The following is a 27162-nucleotide window of genomic DNA, read 5'->3' as shown; positions in this document are numbered from 1 at the left end:
CTGAGGATGTGGTGGAATTGTAAACCTCATAACGTTGCTGGTGAGAATGAAAAATTGCTGGTGGTGTGGCCATTGTAGAGAAAAGTTCAGTAGTTCCTCAAAATGTTAAACATTACAGTTACTGAATGACTCAGCAACTCCACTTGTAGGCATATTAGATGTAAGAGAAATGAAACATGTTCACACAGAAACTTGTAGTGGCAATATTCATAATGGCCAAAAAGTAGAAATAACCCAAATGTCCATCAAGTGACAAATGTATAAAAATGTGGTATATCCACATAACGGAATATTACTCAGCCTTATAAGTACAGAATTACTGATATATTCCACAACAGGGCTGAAGCTTGAAAACATTACTCTAAGTGATAGAAGTCATTCACAAAAGGCCACATATTATATAATTCAATTTATATGAAGTGTTCCAAATAGGCAAATCTATGAGACATAAAGTAGATTGGTGATTGCCTAGGGCTAGGATGTTGGCGAGGAGCGGGTGGGATGAGTGGGAGTCACTATAATGAATATAGAGTCCCTTTTTGGGGTGATGAAAATGTTTAAAATTGATAGTGGTTATAGTCTGTGTATATAATAAAAGCCATTTATGTTTACAATTTAAATTGGCGACTTGTATGATGTCTGATTATATCTCAAGAAAGCTATGTATATGTGTTTACATAATATATATATACAGTATATTAGATGGTGATAAATACTATGGAGAAATATAAAATAGGGAGAAGACATAAGAAGATGGGCGATGAAAGCTGAAATTTTAAGTGGAGAGGTCATGGTAGGACTCATTGAGAAGGTGATGTGTGAACAAAGACATTCTGAAAGAGGTGGGGGAGTCATCGGGATATTTAGAGGGAGAGCTTTCCAGGGCTTAAGTTTGGATCTGAGCTTTGTCACTGCCCCTGTGTCTGACCTTGGACGGTTACTTAATGGCTCTGTACGTGAGTTTGTTTATCTGTAAAATACTTGTTCCTATTTTCTAGTAAAATGACTAACAGTACCTATTTCAAAAGGTTTTTATATGTATTAAATAATAAAAAAAGAAAGTAAAGCACTTAGAATAGTACACTGGCACTAAGTAAAATGCTTTATAGATGTTTTTATTATTTCCTACTGCAAGTGCAAAAGCTCTTTCGTTCTAAGATGGAACCATGCCCGGAAGGTCCATTGAAGGAGGCCAAGTGGGGCTGGTGCAAAATAATGAGCAAGAGGGAAGATTGTAGGAAGTGGGGAAAGGGCCTGTGACTTTCAGTTTGTGAGATAGGAAATCATCGGCAGGTTTTGAATAGAGAAAAGACACTATCTGATTCATGTTTAAACACCATCTTTCTGGCTCCTGTGTTGAAAACATCTAAAAGAGGACAAGGGTGCACTCAAGGAAACCAATTTTGAGCTGTTGTAGTAATACAGATAACAGGTGATTGTGGTAGTGAGAAAGGGTTAGATTCTGGTTCTACTTTGAAGATAGAAACAACAAGCTCTGCTTAAAGATTGATTATTGGGTATGAGAAAAAGAGACTGGTTTGACCTGAGCAATTGTCAGGATTCAGCTTAGATTTATTACGCTGAGGCAAGTCTGAGAGGGCACATTTTTTTTTTTTTTTTTTTTAACGTTTCGCCAGGGTTTTGGGGTGGGGATGGGCAGTAGTAGTGTGTGTGTGGGCGGGGGCGGGAATCAACCTTTCAATTTTTGACAAGGCTGATCTTGAAAAGCCTATTGCACATCCAAGCCCAGTAGTTGGTGTTCAGAGCGAGCTTCAGACAGGAAAGAAGATGGATCAAGATCATTCGTTCTTTCACAAATATTTATTGAAAACCTACTCTGTGCTAGGTCCTATTTTAAGTCCTATTTTAGGCTCTGGAGATACTTGTGAAAACACCTACAAAGCTCCTTATGACCTTATCTGTAAGAGAGGTCATAAACAAGTCAGCAATCAGGCTGTCTTTAGCTCTCCGCATGGACGCAGTGTACAACTGCTTTTTAAATTTTTTCCTTTTTTTTTTTTTTTTTTTTTAACGTTTACTCATTTTCGAGAGAAGAGAGAGAGCATGAGCGGGGAAGGGGCAGAGAGAGGGAGACAAAGAATCTGAAACAGGCTCCAGGCTCTGAGCTGTCAGCACAGAGCCCGACGCGGGGCTCAAAGTCACGGACTATGAGATCATGACCTGAGCTTAAGTCGGACGCTCAAGCGACTGAGCCGCCCAGGTGCCCCCCTATGGTTGTTTTTAATACTGGGAATATTGCCAGAGCCAGAAAGGTAGTCGCGGGATTTAGGAGCGCCTCCCCCTGCCTACCGGTGGCAGCCAGGTATCCCCGCCCCAATGCGGGCCAGAGTTCTAGCGCAGTCGAATGGCAGCATTGCGCAGGCGCAGCCTTAGTCTGGCGTCCTAGGAGACGGACTCGGAAAGCTTCCGCGCAGGCGTAATTCAGAAGGCCGAGAGAGCCTGAGGCCCGGGGACGGGGCGGGGCGAGCTCGCAGTGCGCTTGCGCACAGCCTGCTCTCGCCCGAGGAGCCGCAGTCTCGAGAGCGCCAAGGCGGTATTTCGGTAATCTCTGACAAACCTCTCCTGCGAACCCGGCGCCGTTGGACTGCGCCCAGGGCGGGGACGTCAGCGGGGCACAGGAGGGAGCCACGATGCCGGTGAGGAGAGTCGCTCAGCTGCTGGGATTCCTCATCCCAGCGGCCTGGCTCGGGGGCGCGGCTGTTGCCATGGAGGCGCAGAACAGGCAGGCGTCTGGGGTGGGGCGGGGCAGGGTCAGCTCTGCTGGCCCCAGCGGTTGGGGAGCCTGGCGGGTGGGCTCGAGCCCGCGAGGATCCTGCCGGTCCTGGGAGGGGCCCCGGGCAGGCCCTGCTGTCTTCGCCGGTGCTGCATCCCGCAGGGCCTGTGCTGCTTGACATAAAGGCACAGCGCCTGAGGATGCGCTCTCGCTCCCAGCCCTGCTAGCTGAGTGGGGCGCCTGGGAGCGGCCGCGGGGGGTCGGCTTTGGATGCTCCGCACCTGGTGGGGTCTGTACGCCAAGGAGCCCAGCTCCGGAAAGGAGCGAAACGAGAGCTGCCTGTTCTTACTCCAGCCCTTGACTCGAGCTGTCATTCCTTTCGTGGTGCTTTCGCTTACAGTGCAGAATGTAAACCGTAGGTGTCTTTGTGTGTGAGGCCGGGGGTTGGGTGGTATGTTTGTCTTGTAGGATTTCACAGGATATTATCGTACATTTAATAGGGGGCGTCTTAAGTCCATTATAGGGTCATGGAGAACACATAGGGCTTTGGTTGTTTTTCTTCTGGTCCGAGGCCTCGGACAATTATTTAATCTTTCTGGGTCTTTAATTCCCACGTAATTAAACTTTTCCTCATGGGGTTTTATCAGGATGAAATAAGGTAACGCACAACGGAATTGAAGGACAGTACTTGACATTTAGCATTAAATGCTTAGTATTTGTTCCGTGATCTTGCTTTCAAGTTATTTATCAGTTCACTCAGCAGATACTGGGAATCGATCACAAGTTAGGCACTGAAGGTAAAATATTGAGCAAAACCAGACAGGTTCTTGAACTTGGGAAGATAGAAGCTTGCCTTAATGGGCAGAGGTGAAAATCATGTTGGTAGAGACAAGACCCTTAACATTAACGAAGTGAATGGGTGGCATATAATAGAAAGTAGCTTCTGGTGAGTTGTAAGGTGTTTCTATGTAGGAACGCTGGCTTATACATGTCAGATCATCTTTTTTTTCTTAAAAAAATTTTTTTAATGTTTATTTTTGAGAGAGACACAGAATCTGAAGCAGGCTCCATGCTCTGAGCTGTCAGCACAGAGCTGGTCATGGGGCTCAAACCCACGAACCACGAGATGGTGACCTGAGCCAAAGTCAGACACTTAACCAACTGAGCCACCCAAATCATCGTTTTTTTCCAAGAGAATCTAGAAATTGTTATTTTTATGAAATTTCTCCATTTTTGAATTTTAGCAACTAATTAAAAAATATTTTTAAATTCTGTGAGCCAAACAAAAAGTATTTGTGGGCTGAATTCAGTCCCTTGAATACCAGTTCGCAACCTCTAGTGTAGACAGATAGGACAGACAGTCAAATAAGAAGCAAAGTAGAATTGAAACCGTTGTAGAGGAGGGTGTTCTCAGGGCCTATACCAGGATTTGACCTAGTTAGGGAAGTCTTTCCAAGTGAAGTGGCTGTTTTGGTGAGATCTGAGACTAAGTGAAGGTGAGAGTGAGGAATGTTCTAGGCAGAAGGAACAGCACATGGAGAGGCTTGTGGTAAGAAGGAGCATGGTGAACAGAAAAGGCTTAAAAAAAAAAAAAAAACCAAACAAACCCGTGTGGCTGTGGCTAAGAAAGCCAAGCAGGGAAACTTGTGAAATAAGGCTAGACAAGTAGACATGGGCCAGAGCCAGGTCTTAAAGGCCGCCTTAAGGACTGTGATTTTCATACACAGTCCTTATGTCAGTGATGTCAGCGGGAAGCCTTTGCGGAGTTGTAACTAAGGGAGCGTCATAATTAAATTTGTGTTGAAGCTGACTGCCATGTAGGGAACAGACTGTAGGAGAACCTAACTAGATGCAGGTGTCCCATTAAGGAGCCTTACAATGCAGGGTGGGAGAATGGGGACTAGACTAACGTGGTGAAAGTAGAGAAGGGGAGAGGTATCTTGTGTTGGTACTGTTCAACTAAACGATTGACCTTTACTTCAGTAACCGGATTGTATTTTTCTAATTGGAGTATAATTGACCTATAATAATTTCACCTGTACCACGTGATTTAATATTTGTATTCCTTGTGAAATAATCCCCACAGTAAGTCTAGTTACCATCGATGGCCAGAGTTAAATTTTTTTTTCTTATGAGAAATTTCAAGATACAGTCTTTCAGCAACTTCCAAATATGTATTTTCAAATATGTATTATTGACTGTAGTCACCATGCCATATATTATTTATACATGACTCATGTATTTTATAACTGGAAGTTTGTACATTTTGATCCCTTTCACCCATTTTGTCTACCTCCGTACCCAACTCCCCTCTGGCAACCACTAATCTATTCTTTGTATCTACAAGTTTTGTTTTGTTTGTTCATTTGTTTTTTTTAGATTCCACGTATAAGTGAAATCGTACAGTATTTGTCTTTGTTAAGGATTATATTTTAACATAGAGTATTAATCATAAAATTTCAAAAATTGAAACTTTACATGTATAGATGTTCATAAGGTTAGAGGCATACTAAAACATTTATGTCTGCTATTGGGCTTTCTTTTCTGTGTTTTATTTAATGTTGTCTTCTATAGAGAAGATAGACTACATACAGTTACATGATTAAAAAAAACATTTGACTAATGCATTGTAGAAAATAAAAGTCTCGGGAACACAGAACCTACTACTATATTCTTGATTAAAGTTGTTAACCATGTTCACGTGTGTTTTCCTATAGGCAGGAAACACAGAGGAAGTCAGGGACTTTTATGCAGAAAGGCAGTCTATAATATACTGGTTCATTTTCTGCTTGAATAGCATTTATTTACTATAAATGTAAATTAGATTTTCTCTCCCCTCATTTGTATTATAAAAAAAAAAAACTATTTGCCTTTTCATATCTTTTAATAAGCCTTTTCTATATATCTGTAAGATCTTTAATTGCATTTAACAAATATGCATGGAGTATTTAATATGTGCAAGGTACTAGGATGGCAAAGTAGCCTTTTTCAAATTTGAAATTTAATTTGCTGAAGGTAAAAGTAAATATTCTTTTCATTATTTGTGAATATTTTCTCCACCAGATCAATAAATCAGAGAAGCCTGAAAGCTGTGATAATGTGAAGGTGGTTGTTAGGTGCCGGCCCCTCAACGAGAGAGAGAAATCAATGTGCTATAAACAAGCTGTCAGTGTGGATGAGATGAGGGGAACTATTACTGTACATAAGACTGATTCTTCCAATGAACCTCCAAAGACATTTACTTTTGATACTGTGTTTGGACCAGAGAGTAAACAACTTGATGTTTATAACTTAACTGCAAGACCTATTATTGATTCTGTTCTTGAAGGCTACAATGGTGAGTATAAAGTCCACTTTTTTAAAAAATAACTTTATTGAGGTATTAATACCCTATAATTTCACCCATTGTAATCATACAGTTTGATGAGTTACAGTAAATACATACAGTTTTGAAACTATCACCACAATCCAGTTTTATGACCCCTGAAATTTCTTTATGTGCCTTTGCATTCCCATCTCCAGGCTGCCGTTGACCTGCTTTTGTCTATAGTTCTGTCTTTCCTTGAAATTCCATGTAAACCAAAGCATACTCTATCTCATCTTCATTATCTGTTTTCTTTCACTTGTATAATGTTGTTGAGGGTCACCCATGTTGTTGTGTATATCAGTTCTTTGTTCCTTTTTAATGCTGAATTCTATTTTATGAATATACCTCCTTTAGTGATCTTTGATGGAAATTTGGATTGTTCCAGTTTTTTGCCTATTATAAATAGTCCTGCTGTGAACATTCTTTTATAAGTCTTTATGCAACTAAATTTTAAAATTTCTCTTGGGTAGATACCTAGAAGTGGAATTTCTGGGTCATATGGTTGAGGTATATTTGTTTTTGAAGAAATTGCCAAACTGTTTTTGAGAGTGGTGACTATTAATTTGTTTTCCTCATGAGCATGGTATGAGGGTTCTAGTTTCCTCACATTCTCACCAACATTTAGATTATTAGTCTTTTTAATTATAGCTGTTGTAGAGGCTCTGTGGTGGTATTTCATTGTTTTAACTTGTATTTCTCTGTAACTAATAATGTTGAGCAGCTATTCATATACTTATTTTCTAAATGTTTGTTTATTTTTGAGGTGGGGGAGCAGAGAGAGAGGGAGAGAGGGAGAGAGGGAATCCCAAGCAGGCTCCACACCATCAGTGCAGGGCTGGATCTCGTGAATCGTGAGATCATGACCCGAGCTGAAATCAAGAGTCAGATGCTTAACTGACTGAGCCACCAGGGAACCCTGTGGGAAGGTTTTTAACTAAAGATTCAATTTCTTTAATAATATAGTGATGTTCAAGTTACCTATTTTTCTTTTAGTAAGCTCCGGTAGTTTATCTTTCATGGAATTTGTCGAATTTATTGGCAACAAGTTGTTTATGTCAGTCCTCTATCATTCTTATGTTAGAATGTGGTGTGATCTTTTTCAGTAAGATATTGGTACGTGATACATGATAGGTCGTAATTTGTGTCTTCTCTTTTTCTTGTGATGAGTGTGGCAGGAGGTTTAACAATTTTACTGATTTTGTCAAAAAACTGGCTTTTGGTTTTAATAATTTTCCTTTATTATTTTTTACATTTTCTATTTTGTGAATTTCTGCTTTGATCTTTATTTTTCCCTCCTACTTTATTCCTCTTTTTCTTTGTTATGGTGGAAGCTGAGGTCATTGTTTTGAGACCTATGTTCCTTTCTAATATAGAGATTTAATGCTATGAATTAACCCCTAACTACTGCGTTAGTAGCATTGTATGGATTTTGACACACTGTGTTTTCATTTTCATGCAGTGCAAGAACTTTCTTCCTTCCCTTTTGATTTCTTCTTTTTTTATAAATTTTTTTTTTCAACGTTTATTTATTTTTGGGACAGAGAGAGACAGAGCATGAATGGGGGAGGGGCAGAGAGAGAGGGAGACACAGAATCGGAAACAGGCTCCAGGCTCCAGGCAATCAGCCCAGAGCCCGACGCGGGGCTCGAACTCACGGACCGCCAGATCGTGACCTGGCTGAAGTCGGACGCTTAACCGACTGAGCCACCCAGGCGCCCCTTGATTTCTTCTTTGATCCTTGGGTTATTTAGAAATGTGTTAAGGGGTGCCTGGGTGGCTCAGTCAGTTAAGTGTCTGACTTTGGCTCAGGTCATGATCTCACAGTTAGTGGATTCAAGCCCCGTGTGGGCCTCTGTGCTGTCAGCTCGGAGCTTGGAGCCTTCTTCAAATCCTGTGTCTCCCTCTTTCTCTTCCTGTACCCTGCTCGTGCTATGTTGCGCGTGCTCTCTCTCTCAAAAATAAATAAGTATTAAAAAAATACTTTAAAAAAATAAAAAAGTGTTCATTTCCAGATATTTTGGGATTTTCCAGAGATCTGTTACTGATGTCTAGTTTAATTCCATTTTAGTCAGAGAAATACTATGTAAAACTTGAATCTTTTGAAATTAGAGATGTGTTGTATAATCTAGAATGAAGTTTATTATTAAATGTTTGCATATTCTTTAAAAAAATTTTTTTTTAATGTTTATTTTTTGAGAGAGAGAGAGAGTGAGACAGAGTGTGAGTGGGGGAGGGCTAGAGAGAGGGAGACAGAATCAGAAGCAGGCTCAAGGCTCTGAGTTGTCAGCACAGAGCCTGATGCAGGGCTCAAACCCATGAACTGTGAGATCATGACCTGAGCTGAAGTCGGACACCCAACCAACTGAGCCACCCAGGCTCCCCTAAATGTTTGTATATTCTTGAAAAGAATGTGTATTTTGCTGTTGTTGGGTGGAGTGTTCTATAAATGTTCATTTCATTACATCAGTTTGTTCAATAGTGTCGTTCAGATTTTCTTTATACTTAATTATTTTCTACTTGGTGTGTCAATTACTGAGAGAGGGGTTTCGAATTCTCTGACTTCGTTTTTGTATTTGCTTTTTCCTTTCAGTTCTATCACTTTTTACTTAATGAATTTTGAAACCCTCTGAGTAGGTGCATAAATGCTTAGGCGTTTTAAATCCTTGTGGTGAGTTAATCTCTTTTTCATGATGAAATTACTCTCTTTATCCCTGGTAATATTCCTTACTCTGAAACCTACTTTGTCTGATATTGATATAGACATTCTAATTTTCTTTTGACGCTATGTTAACATAGTATATCTTCTTTCATCCTTCTACTTTGAACCTACTTGTGTTTTTATATTGAAAGTGCATTTCTAGTAGGTAGCTATACTGGAAGTCACTAAGATTACCACATTTGCAGATTGCTAGGAGAAGTCAAGGGAGTCAGTCTATACTTGTACTTACAGCTTTGGCTTATTAGAGCAAAAAAGACACACATGCATAGTCAAAAGAAAGAAGGAAAGGAAGGAAGAAAGAAAAGAAATGAAAAAAGGAAGAAAGAAAACAAAAAACAGCAAAGGGAAAAGGTGCCTGGGGTGAAGTGTGGAGGAAACCAGGTACAGACTTCCAAGAGTCCTCTCCTACTAGTAGGCACACAAGATGTGCTTAATTGTTCTACCATTGACTATGATAGTACTTGTTAAATGTTGTTTGTCAGAGAAGCTCTGTAAGAGACACAGTGCCCAAAGTTTTTATTGGAGCCTGCTCATATGGGCACCCTCAGCCTAGCACTTGCCAAGATCCCAGGCTCTCAGGAGAAGGAAAGCAGGTGTTTAGCACAAACCACCTTGTTTATATAAACAAGTTAGGCATAGTGAGCTACTCTTACCAGTTAGGGAGTGATGAGAACCCTTCTTAAATCCAAATTCCCAGGTGCTAGTCAAAAGCCACCTTTGAAAGCAGGCCTCTCAAAGAATAGCAGTCCCAGATCTGTTGTTAGCTCTTTTTGGCGCAGCACTGTATAGTTGGTAGTATTTTGAGTGTGTGTGTGTGTGTGTGTGTGTGTGTGTGTGTGTGTGTGTGTGTTTAAACTCAGTCTTGCTAACTCTGCTTCTTCACTGCGGGTACTGAGACAATTTATGTCTTGCTTTTTGTTTTCTCTTTGTACTCTTTTCCTCTTTTTATGCCTTCTTTTGTATTATTTTTATTATTCCATTCTTCTCTGTTGGCATATATAGCAATACATCTTTGTTTTATTTTAGTGGTTGCATTAAAGTTTATAGTATAAATCTTTAATGTATCCCACTTTACCTTTAGGTGATACTATGCTACTTAAAAAAATTTTGTAGTGCTGTACTTCCAGTGGTTGTCTCCTCAGTATTGTGCTGTTGTTTACTTCTACATGTTATGCACTCCAAACCACCTTGTTAATATTTTTGTTTAAACCATCAGTTATCTTTTAAAGAGATTTAAATAGTAGGAAAAAACATATATTACTTATAACTACTTATGTAGTTAACATTTTTGGTACTCTTTATTCCTTTATGTAGATCTATATTTCCATCTAGTAACATTCCTTCTGGTTTGAAAAACTTCCTTAAATATTTCTCAAGTGCAAGTCTACTGGTGATGAATTCTTTCAGATTTTGTAGTCTAAAAAGTATTTATTTTGCCTTTGTTTTTGAAAGAAATTTTCACTAGGTATAGGATTCTAGGTTGATAGCTTTTTTTAATACTTGGAAGAATATACCTCTCCTGTCTTCTCATTTGCATTTTTTCCTCCTGGAATTCTGCTTTTCTTCTTATCTTCGTTCTTCTTTACATGACATATCTTTCTTTGGGTGCTTTTAAGATCTTCTCTATCACTGGTTTTGAGCAATTTGATTATGATGTGCCATGTATTTTTCTTTATGCTTCTGTGCTTACTATTCATTAAGCTTTTTGGATCTGTGAGTTTGTAGTTTTCATCAGATTTGGAAAAATTTCAGGCATTGTCTCTTCAAATATTTTTCCTGTCCCCACCCTTTTTTGGGGGTCTGCAGTGACATGTATATCAGGCTGCTTGAAATTGTCCCACAGCTCATTGATGCTGTTTTTCTTTTTTCTATTTTTTTCCTCTGTTACATTTTTTACTGTTTCTACTGATATATATTCTGCAGTGTTGAATCTGCCATTTACCTTATCTATTGTATTTTTCATCCCACATGTAATTTTTATCTTTAGAAATTTGATTTGGGTCTTTGTTGTATCTTCTGTCCAAGTTCTTTCAAATATCCATCCAAAGTTTCCACCTAACTTTTTAACATGTAGAATATAGTTTTTATAACTGTTTTAATGTCCCTATCTGCTAATTCTAACATTTGTGTCCATTCTGAATTGGTTTTGACTGATTGATGGATTTTTTCATTATGAGTCATATCTTTTTTGCAAGTTTGGCAAATTTTGGTTGGGTGCCAGGACACTGTGAGTTTCACCTTGGCTCTTGAATTTTTTTATTTCTATAAATATTGATGAACTTTGTTCTGAGTTGCAGTTACTTGAAAATGGTTTGATTCTTTTAGATCTTTTAAGATCTTTAGTTAGGAGTGGAACAGTGTTCAGTCTGAGGTTATTTCCCTAAGAATGAGGCAAGACCTTTTTGTACCTAATGTCCTGTGAATCATGAGGTTTTCCAGTCTGACTGGTATAAATAGATACTGTTTCTGGCCTGTTTGAGTGCTGGGGACTCTTCCTTCCAAATGATTCTGGCCCCCCCTCCCCCCCCCCCCCATTTAGATAGTTTCCTCACACTCTTGAGATGCTTAGTACTCAGCTGAGTACTTGAGGAAGACCATCTGTAGATGTCTGGAATCTGGAGTTTTGTGTGCACTGTTGTCCTCTCTACTGCTGTGCCCTACAGCATATAGCTGCGTTGGGCTCTCTGGACTGTGGCTCCTTCTTGACTCAGGGAATCCACCTAGCACTCCTTGGGTTCCCCATCCTGGTCCGTGGCTCTGATTATCTCACAAGCCAGGAAGCTGGGCTGTCATAGGGCCCACCTCACCTGTTTGCCAGTTTTCAGGGGTCGCGGCCTTTTGTTGACTGGAGTCCATGGTCTTGAAAACTGTTGCTTCGTATTTGTTTCAGTCAGGAGGGTGAATCTGGTCCTTGTTACTCTATCTTTGTTGGAAGCTGAAGTGTCACAAGTTTAATTTTGAAATAATAGAACTGTGTATTTTAAAAATTGTTGTATGAATTAGTATGTAAATGTCAAGGGACTTTTCACCTATTTTGCACCTATTATGCTGACTGAAAATTGTTGATAGTAACATAGAAAAACATTTGGAAAAAGGACCAAAATCAGGACTGCTGTAACATAGAATGTTACATTATTTAAATGTATTATTCAAATGTGGAAAGACAAATACATAATCCTTCTACCATTTAAAACTTTTTAAAAAAGTTAGTGAACTTCGTTTTTTAGAACAGTTTTAGTTTAAAGCAAAATTGAAAAAAGTACAGAGAGGGGCGCCTGGGTGGCTCAGTCGGTTGAGTGTCCAACTTCAGCTCAGGTCATGATCTTGCAGTTCGTGAGTTTGAGTCCCGCGTCAGGCTCTGTGCTGACAGCTCAAAGCCTGGAGTCTGCTTCAGATTCTGTGTCTCCTTCTCTCTTTGCCCCTACCCCACCTGTACTCTGTCTCTCTCTCAAAAATAAGCAAACATTAAAAAATATTAAAAAAAGAAAGAAAGAAAAACGCACAGAGATTTCCCATATATCCTTTGTCCCCAAACGTATACAAAGTTCCCCACTCTCAACATCCTCCACTACAGTGGTATATTTGTTACAACTGATGAACATACACTGACATGTCATTATCATCCAAAGTCCGTAGTTTACATTAGGGTTCACTCTTGTACATTCTGTGGGCTTTGACAAAAAATATAATGACATGTGTCTACTGTTGTAATATCATAAATAATAGTTTCATTCTGTGCACTGCTTGTTTATCTTTCCTTCCCCTACTAAGCCTGGCAACCACTAATGCTTTTACTGTCTCCATAGTTTCACCTTTTCTAGAATATCATATAGTATGTAAACTTTCAGTTTGGCTTCTTCCACTTAGTTCATAGGCCCTGAAGTTTTCCCCGTGTCTTTTCATGGCTTGATAGCTTATATCTTTATTTATGCTGATAATGGATAATACTCTATTATTTGGCTGTACCACAGTTTATTTATTCACCTACCTACTGAGGGACATCTTGGTTGCATCCAAGTTTTGGCAGTTAGAATTATGCACTGAAATAAAAATCCACGTGCAGATTTTTTGTAGGCCTTCCACCATTTTAAAGATGTAGTTAGGAAATAGGGAGATGTGGTAAGATTTCAGGTCGTTTTTAGTTTTTAAAAAGTAGAGTTTTAAGAGAAGTTCATATGAAGGAAATTCTGGCATTAGATTTGTTAAACTGGACGTAAAAAACTAGGAATTTGGAATTTCCTCTCTGAAAATGAAATGAGATTCTTTTGTTTTCAGGCATTCCTGATCCTTCTTTCTCAGCTCTAAAATTAGAGATTAATAACCTTTTTAAATTAGTAATCTTCATGTATTTAATGCATTCGTAGAAGTTGCATTAGGAATTAATTTTGAATTCAAAAAATTTCTGGCCATTACATACTTTTTAATGAGCTCTGGACCCAAATGGACTGTGTGCAGACCTTCTTTCTACCACTTACTATGACATTGAACAAGTAATCCAACCTCTGTAAGCCTTCGATTCCTCAACTAAAGCATGGAAATAGAAATAGTGCCCAGCTTTTAGGATTGGGGTGAAAATTCAGTAAGGATGCATGTAAAGTACATGCCTAGCTCATAGCAGATGATCTGTAAATGATAGCTGTTGTGTCAGTTATAAAGTGCAGTCTGTGAGTTCATAATATTTTTAGCTCTTTTGAATGCAATAATGCATTTTTTATGGCAGAGTTTGAAATATTCAGTGAGTTAGGAAAAAATTAAGACTTTTTTATTCCCATGTGTAAAAAATGGCTTCTGTTGTGATTAATTATTGTGCTTATTGTCACAGAAAGTCTAGAAATGATGATGACATAAGAGGTTAAGTGCATAGAGTGATAGTTGAAAAGCCTTTGTCATTTGGGCTGTCACTTCCTGTGCTGTGTTCTTAAACTGAGCTGTCTCCCGTGGAAATACATGCACCCGTAGGGCTTCACTGAGCAAATACATTTCATCCCTCCACCTGCCTGCTTGATGCATGCATTTATTTGGTTGTGTCACGGGCACTTAAAGCTCAGTGTGCCCTGCACTGAATTCATGGTCTTTCTTTTCAAACTGTCATTTTTTCTAGTGGTGTTCACCATCTCAGTATACAGCAGTATACAGCATAGCCATACATCCCTTTGTTCAAGCCGGAAATTTGAAAGTCGTCCTAGATTCCTCCCCTGGCTAGTTATTTCCCAGGTGCTGTTGATTCTGTTACATGTCTCTGAAATCCTTCCACCTTTCTCACTCCCTTCTGTTGTCAGCTCCAGCTCTTTGACTGGTTTCTTCACAAATCTCCCTTTGCTTTCTTCCAATTCTATGTACACAGTATAGCTGTAGCGATTCTGATTCACTCCTGACTGCAGAATCATTCTTTGGCTTTGCTTTGCTTTTATGATACCTTCTTAAAACCTTAGTATGGTCTTCGTGGCCCTGTGTGATTAGGCTCCTGCTGGTGTCTTTAGCTCTGTCTACATCCATCTTCATTTTCCATCTCTGTTTCCTTCATTCTGATCTCATTTCATTTCCTCCAAACCTCTCTTTTTTCTCTCTTGCCTCTTGCTGTCCACTCTGTTACTATCTCTTACTCATATTTCAGATTGCATCTTAAATTTTAGCTTTTCTGGAATGCCTTTCCTGATCTCCCCCCCCCCCCCACCCCTGCATTTCCTCTTGCATCAGTTCTCCTGCCTACACTATGTCCCTTTACTGTCATCTAGAATTCTGTTTCTCTGTCCCAGGACTCATCCTCCTATAAATATTTGACCAATACCTCCTTTCCAAGATTACACACACTGTAAGATTAAGGACTATGTTTGTCTTGTTTGTCACTGTGTCCCCTGCTGCCTAGCACAGTACCATACTCAGGTGTGTGGTGAGTAGTTGTTGAATGAATGAATTTAGGTGTTTAGAAAGTTTAAATTCTGTCTGTAATTACCTGTAATGATTGTATTGTCACCTTTTTTGACTCCCCTATTCCTTACAGCTTTTACTTCAAAAATACATATTTTTTAAGTAATGAATTTATTTTAGGATAAAGAAGAAAGAAAATACCATTTACTTTTACTCTACCAGGCATCATGATGGTCGCTTGGATTAAATTGTTTCATTTGGTTCTTACTATTAATGTCGGGTACTTATTCTTATCCTTGTTTTACCACTGAGGAGACAGTCTCTGGGTAGATTCTTGTGTCAGGTCATATGGCTCACCACTGGCAGATAGGTCACACTGAGGTCTTTCCATTCTAGAACTTGTCTTCTTTTGCTCCTGCAATTGTACTACCTTCTCCAATGTAATGTTTACACTAAGTAATTAGCATACACATTATGATGAATTTCTTCTGCTTAGCCATGGTGTAAGACTTTACATTTACGGTTTGGGATACTTTTTATTAATAATTAGGAATATATCATTGATTTTAGGGCTTTAACAGTGCTTGGCTTACCTGGCACAGAGTACATGTTATAATTGTTGATAATAGAAGTGAAATTTGTACTTGAGTAAGTTTTAAATCCAAGGAAGAAATTGCATCACAATGTCAAAGGAATTATTTTTAAGAGCTGTTATCCTGTAGCATTGGACTCTAAAAGTGATTGAATCTCTTCATCATTTTCAGGGACTATTTTTGCATATGGACAAACTGGAACAGGCAAAACTTTTACCATGGAAGGCGTTCGAGCTGTTCCTGAACTTAGAGGAATCATTCCAAATTCATTTGCTCACATATTTGGTCATATTGCAAAAGCAGAGGGAGATACAAGGTAAAAGAGAATTCTTTTATTTTCTACTATTGAGAAGTACAAACACAAGAAAGGCATATAGGCACATATCTTCTCAATACATATTAAAACTGTTCTTGTAAGTATTTCTCTGTTTTTTTAAATGATGTTTTATTTACAGATTTTTAGTTCGAGTGTCTTACTTGGAAATATATAATGAAGAAGTTCGTGACCTTTTGGGCAAGGATCAGACACAGAGGTTAGAGGTAAGGATAACTGGAATTGAAGTGCTTTCCAAAGCAGTAGAATGTTAACTAAATTAAAGTTCCTTTTGTACAAAAGTACTTTTAATAGTTTACTTATTTTTTTTACCTGTTTATATGGTCCCGATTCAAAATTTTAAATATTGTGAAAATTTATTCATTGAAAAGTTGTTGCTACTCCATTTTCTCCCCACCCTAAGATAACCACTGTCAGTATTCCTTCAGTGTTCCTTTATGTAAATACAAACAAATAGAATTTTACTTCTGCTCTGTAAGTAGCTCTATATATATATTGATCTGCACTTTTTTTTTAATTAAAATTCTTCTTCAGGTAAGTGTAGAGTTATGTGCAGCTGTTAAGAAGGAATATGGAGAGATTACCCTTTACATAGAAGTTCTTTTTACACAGTTTTCCCCAGTAGTCATATTTTATACATACAGAGCTTTAGTACTGTATCACAACCATGATATTGACGTTGCTACAGTCTATAGATTTTACTAAAGTGCCCAGTTTTTCTTGTACTCATTTGTACTTTGTACTATTTTGTCACATGTTTATGTGATCTGTCCACTACCACGTCAAGGTACTAAGCAGTTGTATCACAACGATGCCTCATGTTGCCCTTTTATGACCACATCCACCTCTCTCCTGACTATGTTCCTCTGTCCCCTTCCCTAACCCATGACAGTCCCTAATATTCTTTCCAATTCTAAAATTTTGTCATTTCAAAAATGTTATATAAATAGAGCCTTACAATATACAACTTTTGTGATCGGCCTTTTTCACCTGACATAACTCCTCTGAGGTTTATCCAAGTTGTTGCATGTATTGATAGTTTATTACTTTTTATGGTGAGTAGTAATGTATGGTGTATATATGTAAAGTTTAACCATTCACCTGGTAAGTAGTAATATATGGTGTATATATGTAAAGTTTAACTATTCACCTGTTGAAGGACATCAAGGCGGTTTATAGTTTCTGGCTGTTACGAATAAAGCATCTATGAACATTTGTACACAGATTTTTTTTAAGGTTATTTATTTTGAGAACAGAGAGTGTGTGTGTGAGCAGGGGAGGAGCAGAGAAAGGGAGAGAGAATCCTAAGCAGGCTCCACGCTGTCAGCCTGGAGCCTGATGTGGGGTTCAAATCCACGTACTGTGAGATCATGACCTGAGCCTAAACCAAGAGTTGGATGCTTAACTGACTGAGCCACCCAGGTGCCCCTTCACACAGATTTTTATGTGAATGTAAGGTTCCATTTTCTGGTATGGATGCCAAGAGTACTTTACAATTTATTCTAAGTCAGAAATTTTTAATGTGTCAAAAAAGAAGAAAAAGAAGGGGCACTTGGGTGGCTCAGTTGATTTGAATGTCTGACTCTTGATTTCAGCTCCGGTCATGATCTCACAGTTTGTGAGATCAAGCCCTCTGTCCGGCTATGTGCTGAGAACATAGAGACTGTTTGAGATTCTCTGTCTCCCTCTCTCTCTGCCCCTCCCTCGCTTGCCCTCTCTGTCTGTCTCTCTCTGTCTCTCTCAAAATAAATAATCTAAAAAAAAAACCTAAAAAAAAAAGGTCAACACTAATGTGACTTAAAAAAAGGAAAAAGAAAAAAAAGAGGGGAGGGGGAAAATGAAATTTTTTAAGTGTCAAAAATAATGGTATTAATTATAGATATAATAAAAAATAGTAGTTTTCAATGTTTCTTTTACCTAAAGGAAAAACTATAATTTCTGATTAAGAAATTCTAGTTTTTACACATTGGAATAATAGATTGTCATGAAAGACTGTTGTCATGATGAATTCCCGAAAAGGGAAATACGAAATTACATGCATAAATGTTAGAGAATCACAAAATTTGTGAATAGGTACATAAGGTTGTTAACTGATAAGTTTAGCTGATTCCTATTCACTGTTTTTTATTGAAAATCCTATTTTTATCCCTCATTGCATTTTGTATTTTTCACTGAACCAATGGATTGTGACAATCTTTGCATATCAGTACAGAAAAGCCTCCTCATTGTTCTTTTTTTCTTTTGTCCTTTTTAAAAGCTGCATACTGTTTTTGGGGGGCATCATGTATTCAGCCAGCCCTCTCTTGATGAACACTTGGGTTGTTGCTGATCTGTTATAAACAATTCTATAGTAAATAGTGTTGTACATATATTAATTCATACATCTTCAGGCGTATCTGAGGATAAATTCCTGAAGCTTGACTGCTGGCTCAGGTGGTAAATAATTGGTAAATATTGCCTAACATTTTAATATTTTAAGATATGAGACATAAAAAAGATTAGCCTTTAAAATATTAATATTGGAATTTTGATTGGAATTTCATTGTTAGTAAAATGATTAAAGAATAAGGTGTATATGGTAGTTGAATATGGAACAACAATAGGTACTGTCGTAGAATTGCATAGAATACATGTAGAGTAACAGTGGCTACTATTAAGTTCTTACAGTGTGGTAGTAGGCATTCAATGCAATAAACTGTGGTAGTAGTACACACTTTATTTCATTTAATCTTCCTAGCAGTTCAGTTTTGTTGATGTGAAAACCGAAACCTAGAGAGGTTTCCTGACTCAATCACAGTCACGTAGGTGAATGGTGGTGTAATCCAGAATTCCACATCTTCTTTATCCATTCATCTGCTGATGAATGCCCAACTGTAATATAAATGAGAATAAAAGTACTGAAAATATAAAATGGTAGTATTTCATTATATAAATGCTTAGATATGACCGTACTCAGTGACATAATGAAATAGTCAGGCATATGTAAACATCATGAACGCAACAGCTACAAATGCAGACTGTTATAAGTATGTTGTATCGGTGATCTGAACACCTTGACTGGGGGGGCCTGGGTGGCTCATTCAGTTGAGTGTCCAGCTCTTAATCTCAGCTCACATCTTGATTTCAGGGTTGTGAGTTCAGGCCCTTTGTCAGGCCCTGCGTTGGGCTCCCACTGGGTGAGAAGCCTTCTTTTAAAAAAAAAACAAAAAAACCCAAAAAACAGGTCCTGATTGTGTAGTTCATGGGTTTGAGCCCCGCATTGGGCTCTGCGCTGACAGTGTGAAGGCTGCTTGGGATTCTCTTTTTCTGTCTCTCTCCCTTTCCCTCCCTCCCTCCCTCCCTCTCTCTCTCTCTCTCTCTCTCTCTCTCTCTCTCTCTCTCTCAAATAAATAAACTTAAAAATTTTTTTTTAACTCCCCCTCCAAAAAACAAAAACAAAGAAGCACCTTGCTTGGTGTTCCTGTCAATGGCATGGTCTTTTAAAATAGTAACTACCTCTTGGTATTCTGAACAAAATAAAGTAGTAGTTCTTTCCTCAGTTTTGTACATTGCTCTATTATTACCATGGAAAAGCACTTTGTCTTTATATATAAAATAGAGTTTGGGTCTAGACTCAGGTAATCATAAATAATTTTTTTCATTCATGTGAATATATACTAGGACATCAAAATTGTATGGGACAATTCTTCAGTGATAGGCCATCCCATTCGTTTCAGGATATTTAGTATCCATGGCTCCTGCCTATGAATACCAATCATGTTCTCGAATGAACCAGAAACTCAATCTACAAATTTCTAAAATATTCTAGGCTGGGGAGTAACTGCTCCTTTGAGATCGATTGTTTGAGTGTTATAAACTGTATTTGTTATAGAAGCTAAATTTCTTTGTTTTTATGACAAAAATTATTTGATATCATTACCCAATAAAAACTTTCATAAATTTAGAGTCATATTTCAGTTCTTCATCTTCATATCTAATCAGTTTATCTACTGCACTTACTAAATGAATTTTAAATTAATGTCACATTGTGATTGGAAAATCACCTTAGATTTTGCAGACTAAAGCAAGTTAGAAGTGTGTTTCTGCTCTATAATGACATGACTGCAGAAAATGAGAGTAAATGCTTAAAAGTTTTGACATTGCCATGACATCAGCTGCATGATTTTTGTATTTCTCAGAGATATCAGTTTGCTGGATTAGAAATATACACAGTGTTCTTTACCATAGATTTCCTGAGAAGGAAAATTTGTCATCTGTAAATGATATAGACCAGTAATTTTCAAACATTTAAAAGACTTAAAACAATTAAATACATTCATCGTACCAGACCTCGTATGGAAGCACAATGTGCAAAACACATGAAAGTGAAGCTCTCTTTAGAATTTGTCTGGGCTTGAGAACCCCTAAACTCCTACAGTGGCCCCCTCAGGGCCACCATGGACTCTCTAGGGCTCTCAGAGCAACTTGACACCCCTGGTTTATAGAGACCACCATTATTCCTTTACCACTAAATAAAATAAGGGCATATTTATACCTCATGACAAGGTAAAGAGTAATTTTTTCTAATGTATAAATATATCTGATAAATTTTTACAAAAAATACCAAAAAACTCCCAAACCGCCAAGTAGATCTCGAATCAACACCTAGAATTTGGAGTGACTGCCCTTGTGATTTTTGTCTCTGGGGTTGTTTTTTAATTTTTTTTTAAACTTTATTTAATTAGGGAGAGAGCCTGAGGAGGAGGGGCAGAGAAGAGAGAGGATCCCAAGCAGGCTCAGTGCTGTCATTGCAGAGCCCGATGTGGGGCTCCATCTCACACACCGTGAGATCATGACCTTAGCTGATATCAACAGTTGGACGTTTAACCAACTGAGCCGCCCAGGTGCCCATGGGGTTGATTTTTTTTTTAATTTTGTTTGTCATCTTTGTCTTTGGGATCTTACTGCCTGTGGAATGGTTCTCCCTACTGGCAGCCACAGACCTCAGCCTCCCATTTCACTTCACAGGCGTACTTCGTTTTATGATGCTTTGCTTTATTGCGCTTTCCAGATAATGTGGTTCTCCCTGTGTCGGGCAATCCATTGGCACCATTTTTCAAACAGCATTTGCCCATTTCATGTCTCTGTGTCACATTTTGGTAATTACTACAATATTCCAAAGTTTTTAATTAGTATCATATTTGTTATGATAATCTCTGATCAGTGATTTTTGATGTTACTATTAGAATTGTTTTGGTGTGTTATGAACTACGCCCACATAAAACAGCAAACTTAATAAATTCATGTGCTCTGACTACTCTGCAGGCTGGCTGTTCCCCATCTCCCTTCCTCTCCTGGTGGCCTCTATTCTCTGACACACAGCAGTATTGAAATTAGGCTAATTAACTGTATAGCAGCCTTTTAAGTGTTGAGGTGAAAGGAAGAGTCACACATCTCTTTAAATCAAAAGCTAGAAATGATTAAGCTTAGTGAGGAAAATCTGTTGAAAGCCAAGATAGGTGGAAAGTCAGGCTTCCTGCACCAAAAAGCAAATTTTGTCTGTAAAAGAAAAGTTCCTGAAGGAAATTAAAAGTGCTAGACTGGTGAACACACAAATGATAAGAAAGCAAACAGCCTAATTGCTGATGTAGAGAAAGTTTTAGTGGTTTGGATACAAGATATTAGCCACAACATTCTCTTAAGCCAAAGCCTAATCTGGGGAAAAGCCCTAAGTTTCTTTAATTCTGTGAAGGCTGAGAGAGGTGAGGAGGCTGTAGAAGAAAAGTCTGAAGGTAGCAGAAGTTGGTTTGTGAGGTTTAAGGAAGGAAGCCGTTTCCATAACATGACAGTGCAAGCTGAAGTAGCAGGTGCTGATGTAGAAGCTGTAGCAAGTTATCCAGGAGATCTAGGTAAGATAATTCATGAAGGTGGCTATGGTAAACAACAGATTTTCAGTGTGGATGACAACTTTCTATTGGAAGAAGATGCCATCTAGGACTTTCATAGATAGGTGAAGTTGGTGCCTGGCATCAAAGCTTCAAAGGACACCCTGACTCTCCTGTTAAGGGCTAATGCAACTGATGACTCTTAAGTTGAAGCCAGTGCTCGTTTAACAGTCTGAAAACTCCTAGGGCCCTTAAGAATTATGCTAAATATACTCTATCTTTCCTCTATAAATGGAACAACAAGGCCTGGATAACAGCACATCTGTCAACAACATGGTTTACTGAATATATATTTTTTAAATGTTCATTTATTTTGAGAGAGGGAGAGCATGAGTGGGAGTGGGGCAGATGGGGGCAGGAAGAAAGAGAAAAAGAGAGAGAGAGAGAGAGAGAGAGAGAGAATCCCAAGTAGGCTCCGTGCTGTCTGTGCAAAGCCTGACACAGGGCTTGATCTCACAAACTTTAAGATCATGACCTGAGCCGAAATGTAGAGTCGGACGCTCAAGTGACTGAGCTACCCAGTTGCCCCAGTTTACTGAATATTTTAAGTCCACTGTTGAGACATGCTGAGAAACAAAGATCTCTTTCAAAATATTACTGCTCGTTGACAATGCTCCTGATCACCTAAGGGTGCCAATGAAGTTGTACAATGAAATGAATGTTGTTTTCGTGTCTGCTAACACAACATCCATTCTGCAGCCTGTCCATCAACTCTTGTTATTGAAGAAATACATTTCCTAAGGCTGTAGCTGCCTAGAGAGTTATTTCTCTGATGGATCTGGGCAAAGTAAATTGAAAATCTTCCAGAAAGGATTCACCTTTCTAGGTGCCATTAAGAACATCCATGATTCATGGGAAGAGATCAAAATATCAGGATTGACAGGTGTTTGGAAGGGATTGATTCCAACCCTCGTGGATGACTGTGAGGGTTTCCAGACTTCAATGGAGGAAGTCAGTGCAGATGTGGTGGAAACACCAGGAGAACTAGGATTAGAAATGGAGCCTGAAGCTGTGACTGGCTTGCTGCAGCCTCATGATAAACCTTTAATGGATAAGGAGTTGCTTCCTTTTTTTAAAAATGTTTATTTGTTTTTGAAAGAGAGAGAGGGACAGAGTGCTAGTGGGGGAGGGGCAGAGAGAGAGGGAGACACAGAATCCAAAGCTGGCTCCAGGCTCTGAGCTGTCAGCACAGAACCTGATGCGGGGCTCGAACCCATGAACTGTGAGATCATGACCTGAGCGGAAGTCAGACACTTAACCCACTGAGCTACCCAGGCGCCCGATAAGGAGTTGATTCTAATGGATTGAACAAAGAAAGTGGTTTCTTGAGATGGAATCTACTCCTGGTGAAGATGCTGTGAAGATTGTTAAATGACAAAGGATTTAGAATATTTCATAAACTTGTAGATAAAGCAGTGGCAGGGTTTGAGAGGATTAACTCCAATTTTGAAAGAAATTCTGTGGGTAGAATGCTATCAAACAAACAGCATCATGTTCTATGGAGAAATCATTCTTGAAAGGAAGAATCCATCACTACAGCAGACTTTGTTGTCTTATTTTAGGTAATTGCCACAACCACCCTAGCCTTCAGCTACTACCACTCTGATCAGTCAGGCAAGACCCTGTACCAGCAAAAAGATGATGACTGGCTGAAAGGTTAGATGATAGTTAGCATTTTAAGCAATAAGATATTAAAAAAAATTTTTTTGTTTATCCATTTTGAGAGAGAGAGAGAGAGAGAGAGAGAGAGAGAGAGAGAATCCCAAGCAGGCTCTGCACTGCAGAACCTGATGCAGGGCTGGAATCCAGGAACCTCAAGATCATGACCTCACCTGAGAGTTGGACTAACTAATGTTCAACCAACTGAGCCACCCAGGTGCCCCATACAATATTTCTTATTTAAGATTTGTATACACTGTTTTTTAGACATAATGTTATTGCACACTTAATAGAGTACAGTATAGTATAAATATAATTTTATATATACTGAGAAACCAAAAAATTCATTTAACTTGGTTTATTTCAGTATTTCAGCTTCTTTGTCATTTGCAGCCCAACCCGCAATAGCTCTGAGGTATGCCTATATTTTGTTGACTCGTGGAGGTCACTAATAGGGCCTTACAAAGTGAGTGTCAGCTTTCTAACACTGTATTTTAGGTAAACCTATCCTGAATATGTCCTTGAAATTTGATGAAAGTTCTCGTAAGGTTACTCGTAGAAAGGTAGTGTTTTTACATAGATGTTGTAGATCTGATTATTTTACTCCGTTGTTTGAAATCCTCCAGTGGCTTCAAGTTGCTGTTAACATAAAGACCAATAATTGTGCTTTGTCTTATCTCTGCCTACCTCTGTAGCCAGGTATCCCGCCTGTTTGTCCCAGGCTTCCTACTCTTTCCAGCTGATCTGGCTTTTTATTTATTTATTTATTTTTAACTTTTTTGAGTGCTTAGTTTTTTTCCCATTTCGGGATCCCATAACATACTCTTTTCTTGCTACCCCAGCCTGAATTGGCTACCTCTTATTTTATCAAGTTTTAGCTTAAACACCATCTTGGGGAAACTATATGTCTTAGTCTTGCTATAATGCATTCTCATACTATCCTGTACTTTTTTGCTTCATGATATACCAATTGAAATTAAATAGTGTGTATTATTTTTCATTTGTATGTTCTTGCCATGGATTGTCACCTGCACAAATGTAGAGACTATGACTACCTTGTCCATCACTGTATCATCACTGTTTAGCAGAGTGTCCAATACATAATAGATGTTTGATAATTAACTGTGGAAGAATTACGGATATGTGTATAAAATCTTATGGTCATTTTCTTCTTTCTCTTTTTTTTTAGGTTAAAGAAAGACCTGATGTGGGAGTTTATATCAAAGATTTATCAGCTTATGTGGTAAATAATGCTGACGATATGGATAGAATTATGACTCTAGGCCACAAAAATCGTAAGTGGTAGTGCATAATTGTGATTGAACATTTATGTGTTGAGTAGGCTTTTATTTATAAAAATGATTTTTAAAAATCCTCACAGTGGACTATGAAGATACTAAATTCCTATTTTATGGTTGAGGAAACTGAATCTTAGTTTAAGTAACTTGTCCAAGGTTGTATACTACTTAGTAAGTGGCAGAGTCTTTGAGTGTAGACTGTTAGTCATCATTAACCAAGCTCTTTACTGCTTCCCTTTTGTTGGGGAGAAAAGCAAACCAAAATTAAATGAAATTCTTTTTAAGAATTATTCGAAGTTTTGTGTAAAGAATAAGAAACTTCAGCACTGTTTAAATGCAAGCTGCCTCGGGCCTAGTACTAGTGGTGCTGCCAGCAGCAATTAGAGATCAGAGGTAAAAAAATGAAGAACGTAGGAAGTAAACGTCTTTTTAAGAGTTTTTTTTTGACTAGACTGTAAATCTAGCAAGCTCAAAGAAATTAAAGAAAAATTTAAAAATCAATTGTATTCTTATAAACCAAGTAATAGACCACATGATAACAGGAAAATGAGCAAAAGATATATATGAATATGTTACTCACAGAAGAACTATACACAGCAACCAGCGTATGAAGGTATGTTCAACAGGACAATTAATCAGGAAACAGCAGTGGGAAACAGCAGTGTATTAGAACAGCAGTGGGAGATATTTCACCCATTGTTTTCGACGAAGGGATATCCAGGTTCATGAAGCTCTGACGAAACGGGCACTGGTGATGGGAGTGTAATGCGCTACAGCCTTTCTGAAGTGTAGTGTAATGGTATCTGTTGACATTTTTTAGAGTGCATGCCTTTTACACTTGCTCTTAGGCAAAAGGCCGAGAAGCGATAGAGAGTGCATGCCTTTTGACCCAGTGTTTCTAATTCTAACACGTATCTATCTACCTACCTACCTATATTGATATATATGTAGAAAAATATTTTCTTAATATTTAAGTAATCTCTACACCCAGTGTGAGGCTCAAACTGACAAACCTGGGATCGAGTTGTATGCTCTTCCAAATGAGCCAGCCAGGCACCTCTAGAAAAATATTTTTAGACATAAACAAACAAAATGCCTTATTGCAACATTATTTGTAATAGTAAAAGTTTGATGTAGTCTAAATAGCTATCAGTCAAACATTGTCTATACAGATTATGGTACAGAAATACTATGGAACATAATGAAGTTATAAAAAAAAGAAAGAGTAAATCTACATGTAGAGACCTGAAAGATTTTCAAGGTATATCATTAAATGAAAAGAAAGCAAATCACAAAATAGTATGTACTGCATCATCTCATTTATGTATGTAAAAAAGCCAAATTATTAAACAACTCTGTATTTGGGCTGTGTGTGTGTGTGTGTGTGTGTGTGTGTAGACTTGTGTGTATGTTAAATACAAAACAAAAGAACATTTAATAGTGGTTACCTTTAGGGAAGGGGAAGTAAGTTTGGGCAAAAGAGATATATGGAGCTTTACTTTATGTTTTCAGATGTCTGTATTTTCAAATTTTTTTTATACCAGGAATACGATCACGTATTGTTTATTCTATAAAAAATTTTTTTTGACTTAAGAGTCCATTCACAGTAGTGATCAAAACTTTCCATTAAGAACTGAGAATTGGGGCACCTGGGTGGCTCAGTTGGTTAAACATCTGACTCTTCATTTTGGCTCCGGTCATGATCTTGCATTTTGTGAGTTCAGGCCCCACGTTGGGCTCTGTACTGATGATGCAGAGCCTACTTGGGATTCTCTGTCTCCCTCTCTTTCTGCCCCTCCCCTGCTCACACATTCTCCCTCTCTCTCTCTCTCAAAAATAAACTTTTAAAAAACAGAAACAGAAACAAAAAAAAGAAAAAAAAGAATTAATTTGGTGTGTGAGATTGATTCAAGGAAAACTATAATTCTAATGAGAGAAATAAGAGAAATAAGAAGAAATAAAAAAAGAGAAATGAAGTCAAAGACATTTTAAGACGTAAGATAGAAGAGAGAAAAATACTCTTAATTAATAGATTGAATCCACGAATTAGACGTTTAGTACAAATACCAAATAGAAAAGTTCTAACATAAAAATAGTAATTTTACCATATGGAAATAGAGTAAAGTAACTATCCAGAGGACAGTAGCAGAGCAAGGAAATGTGACAGTAAAAGCTCTTATTCTAAACAGATGAAAAATTGATACAAATATAAAATTAGTTCCCATTTTGTGCAGGAGGTCATAGTATAGAACTAGTTAATTTTACACTTAAGAAAATAAGTCTTTAGGTGGCTCTGTCAGTTAAGCGTTTGACTTCAGCTCAGGTCATGATCTCACGGTTCGTGGGTTTGAGCCCCACGTCTGGCTCTTTGCTGACAGCTTAAAGCCTGGAGCCTGCTTTGGATTCTGTTCTCCCTCTCTGTGTCCCTCCCCCACTCATGCTTTGTCTCTCTCTGTCTCTCAAAAATAAATGTTAAAAAACATTAAAAAAAAAAGTCTTTCATTTCATGAATATGTGACATGCTTGGCAACTAAAATGCAAATTTAAGATAGTCAATTATATTTGCATTGCGGGCACTATTGTGAATTTGCTAATATTTCTTTAGACCAGTGTTTTTCAGCCGTTAAACAATAATCATTTTGGGGCGCCTGGGTGGCTCAGTTGGT

The 27162-nt window shown here is 38.1% G+C and overlaps 1 protein-coding gene across 6 annotated transcripts in view; it reads left to right on the top strand.

Moving 5' to 3' along the window:
• The first annotated feature begins 2471 nt into the window (after nucleotides 1-2471).
• Nucleotides 2472-27162, top strand: part of KIF3A (kinesin family member 3A) — a 109107-nt gene continuing 84416 nt past the window's right edge. For 3 of the 6 annotated variants that reach the window (XM_045058748.1, XM_045058754.1, XM_011282050.4), the window contains exons 1-5: nucleotides 2472-2657; nucleotides 5798-6071; nucleotides 15453-15597; nucleotides 15737-15821; nucleotides 24388-24493. In XM_045058748.1, coding sequence (XP_044914683.1) covers nucleotides 2652-2657; nucleotides 5798-6071; nucleotides 15453-15597; nucleotides 15737-15821; nucleotides 24388-24493 — 616 coding nt within the window. In that variant the 5' untranslated portion in view covers nucleotides 2472-2651. Of the gene's footprint in view, nucleotides 2658-2817; nucleotides 3150-5797; nucleotides 6072-15452; nucleotides 15598-15736; nucleotides 15822-24387; nucleotides 24494-27162 lie in introns of those variants that run through there. The other 3 variants (XM_003980755.6, XM_003980756.6, XM_019831897.3) reach the window with 2 other exon arrangements.

Source organism: Felis catus, chromosome A1 (assembly GCF_018350175.1).
Source record: "Felis catus isolate Fca126 chromosome A1, F.catus_Fca126_mat1.0, whole genome shotgun sequence".
Lineage (NCBI taxonomy): Eukaryota > Metazoa > Chordata > Mammalia > Carnivora > Felidae > Felis > Felis catus.
This window is presented reverse-complemented; position numbering and strand designations above follow the sequence as displayed.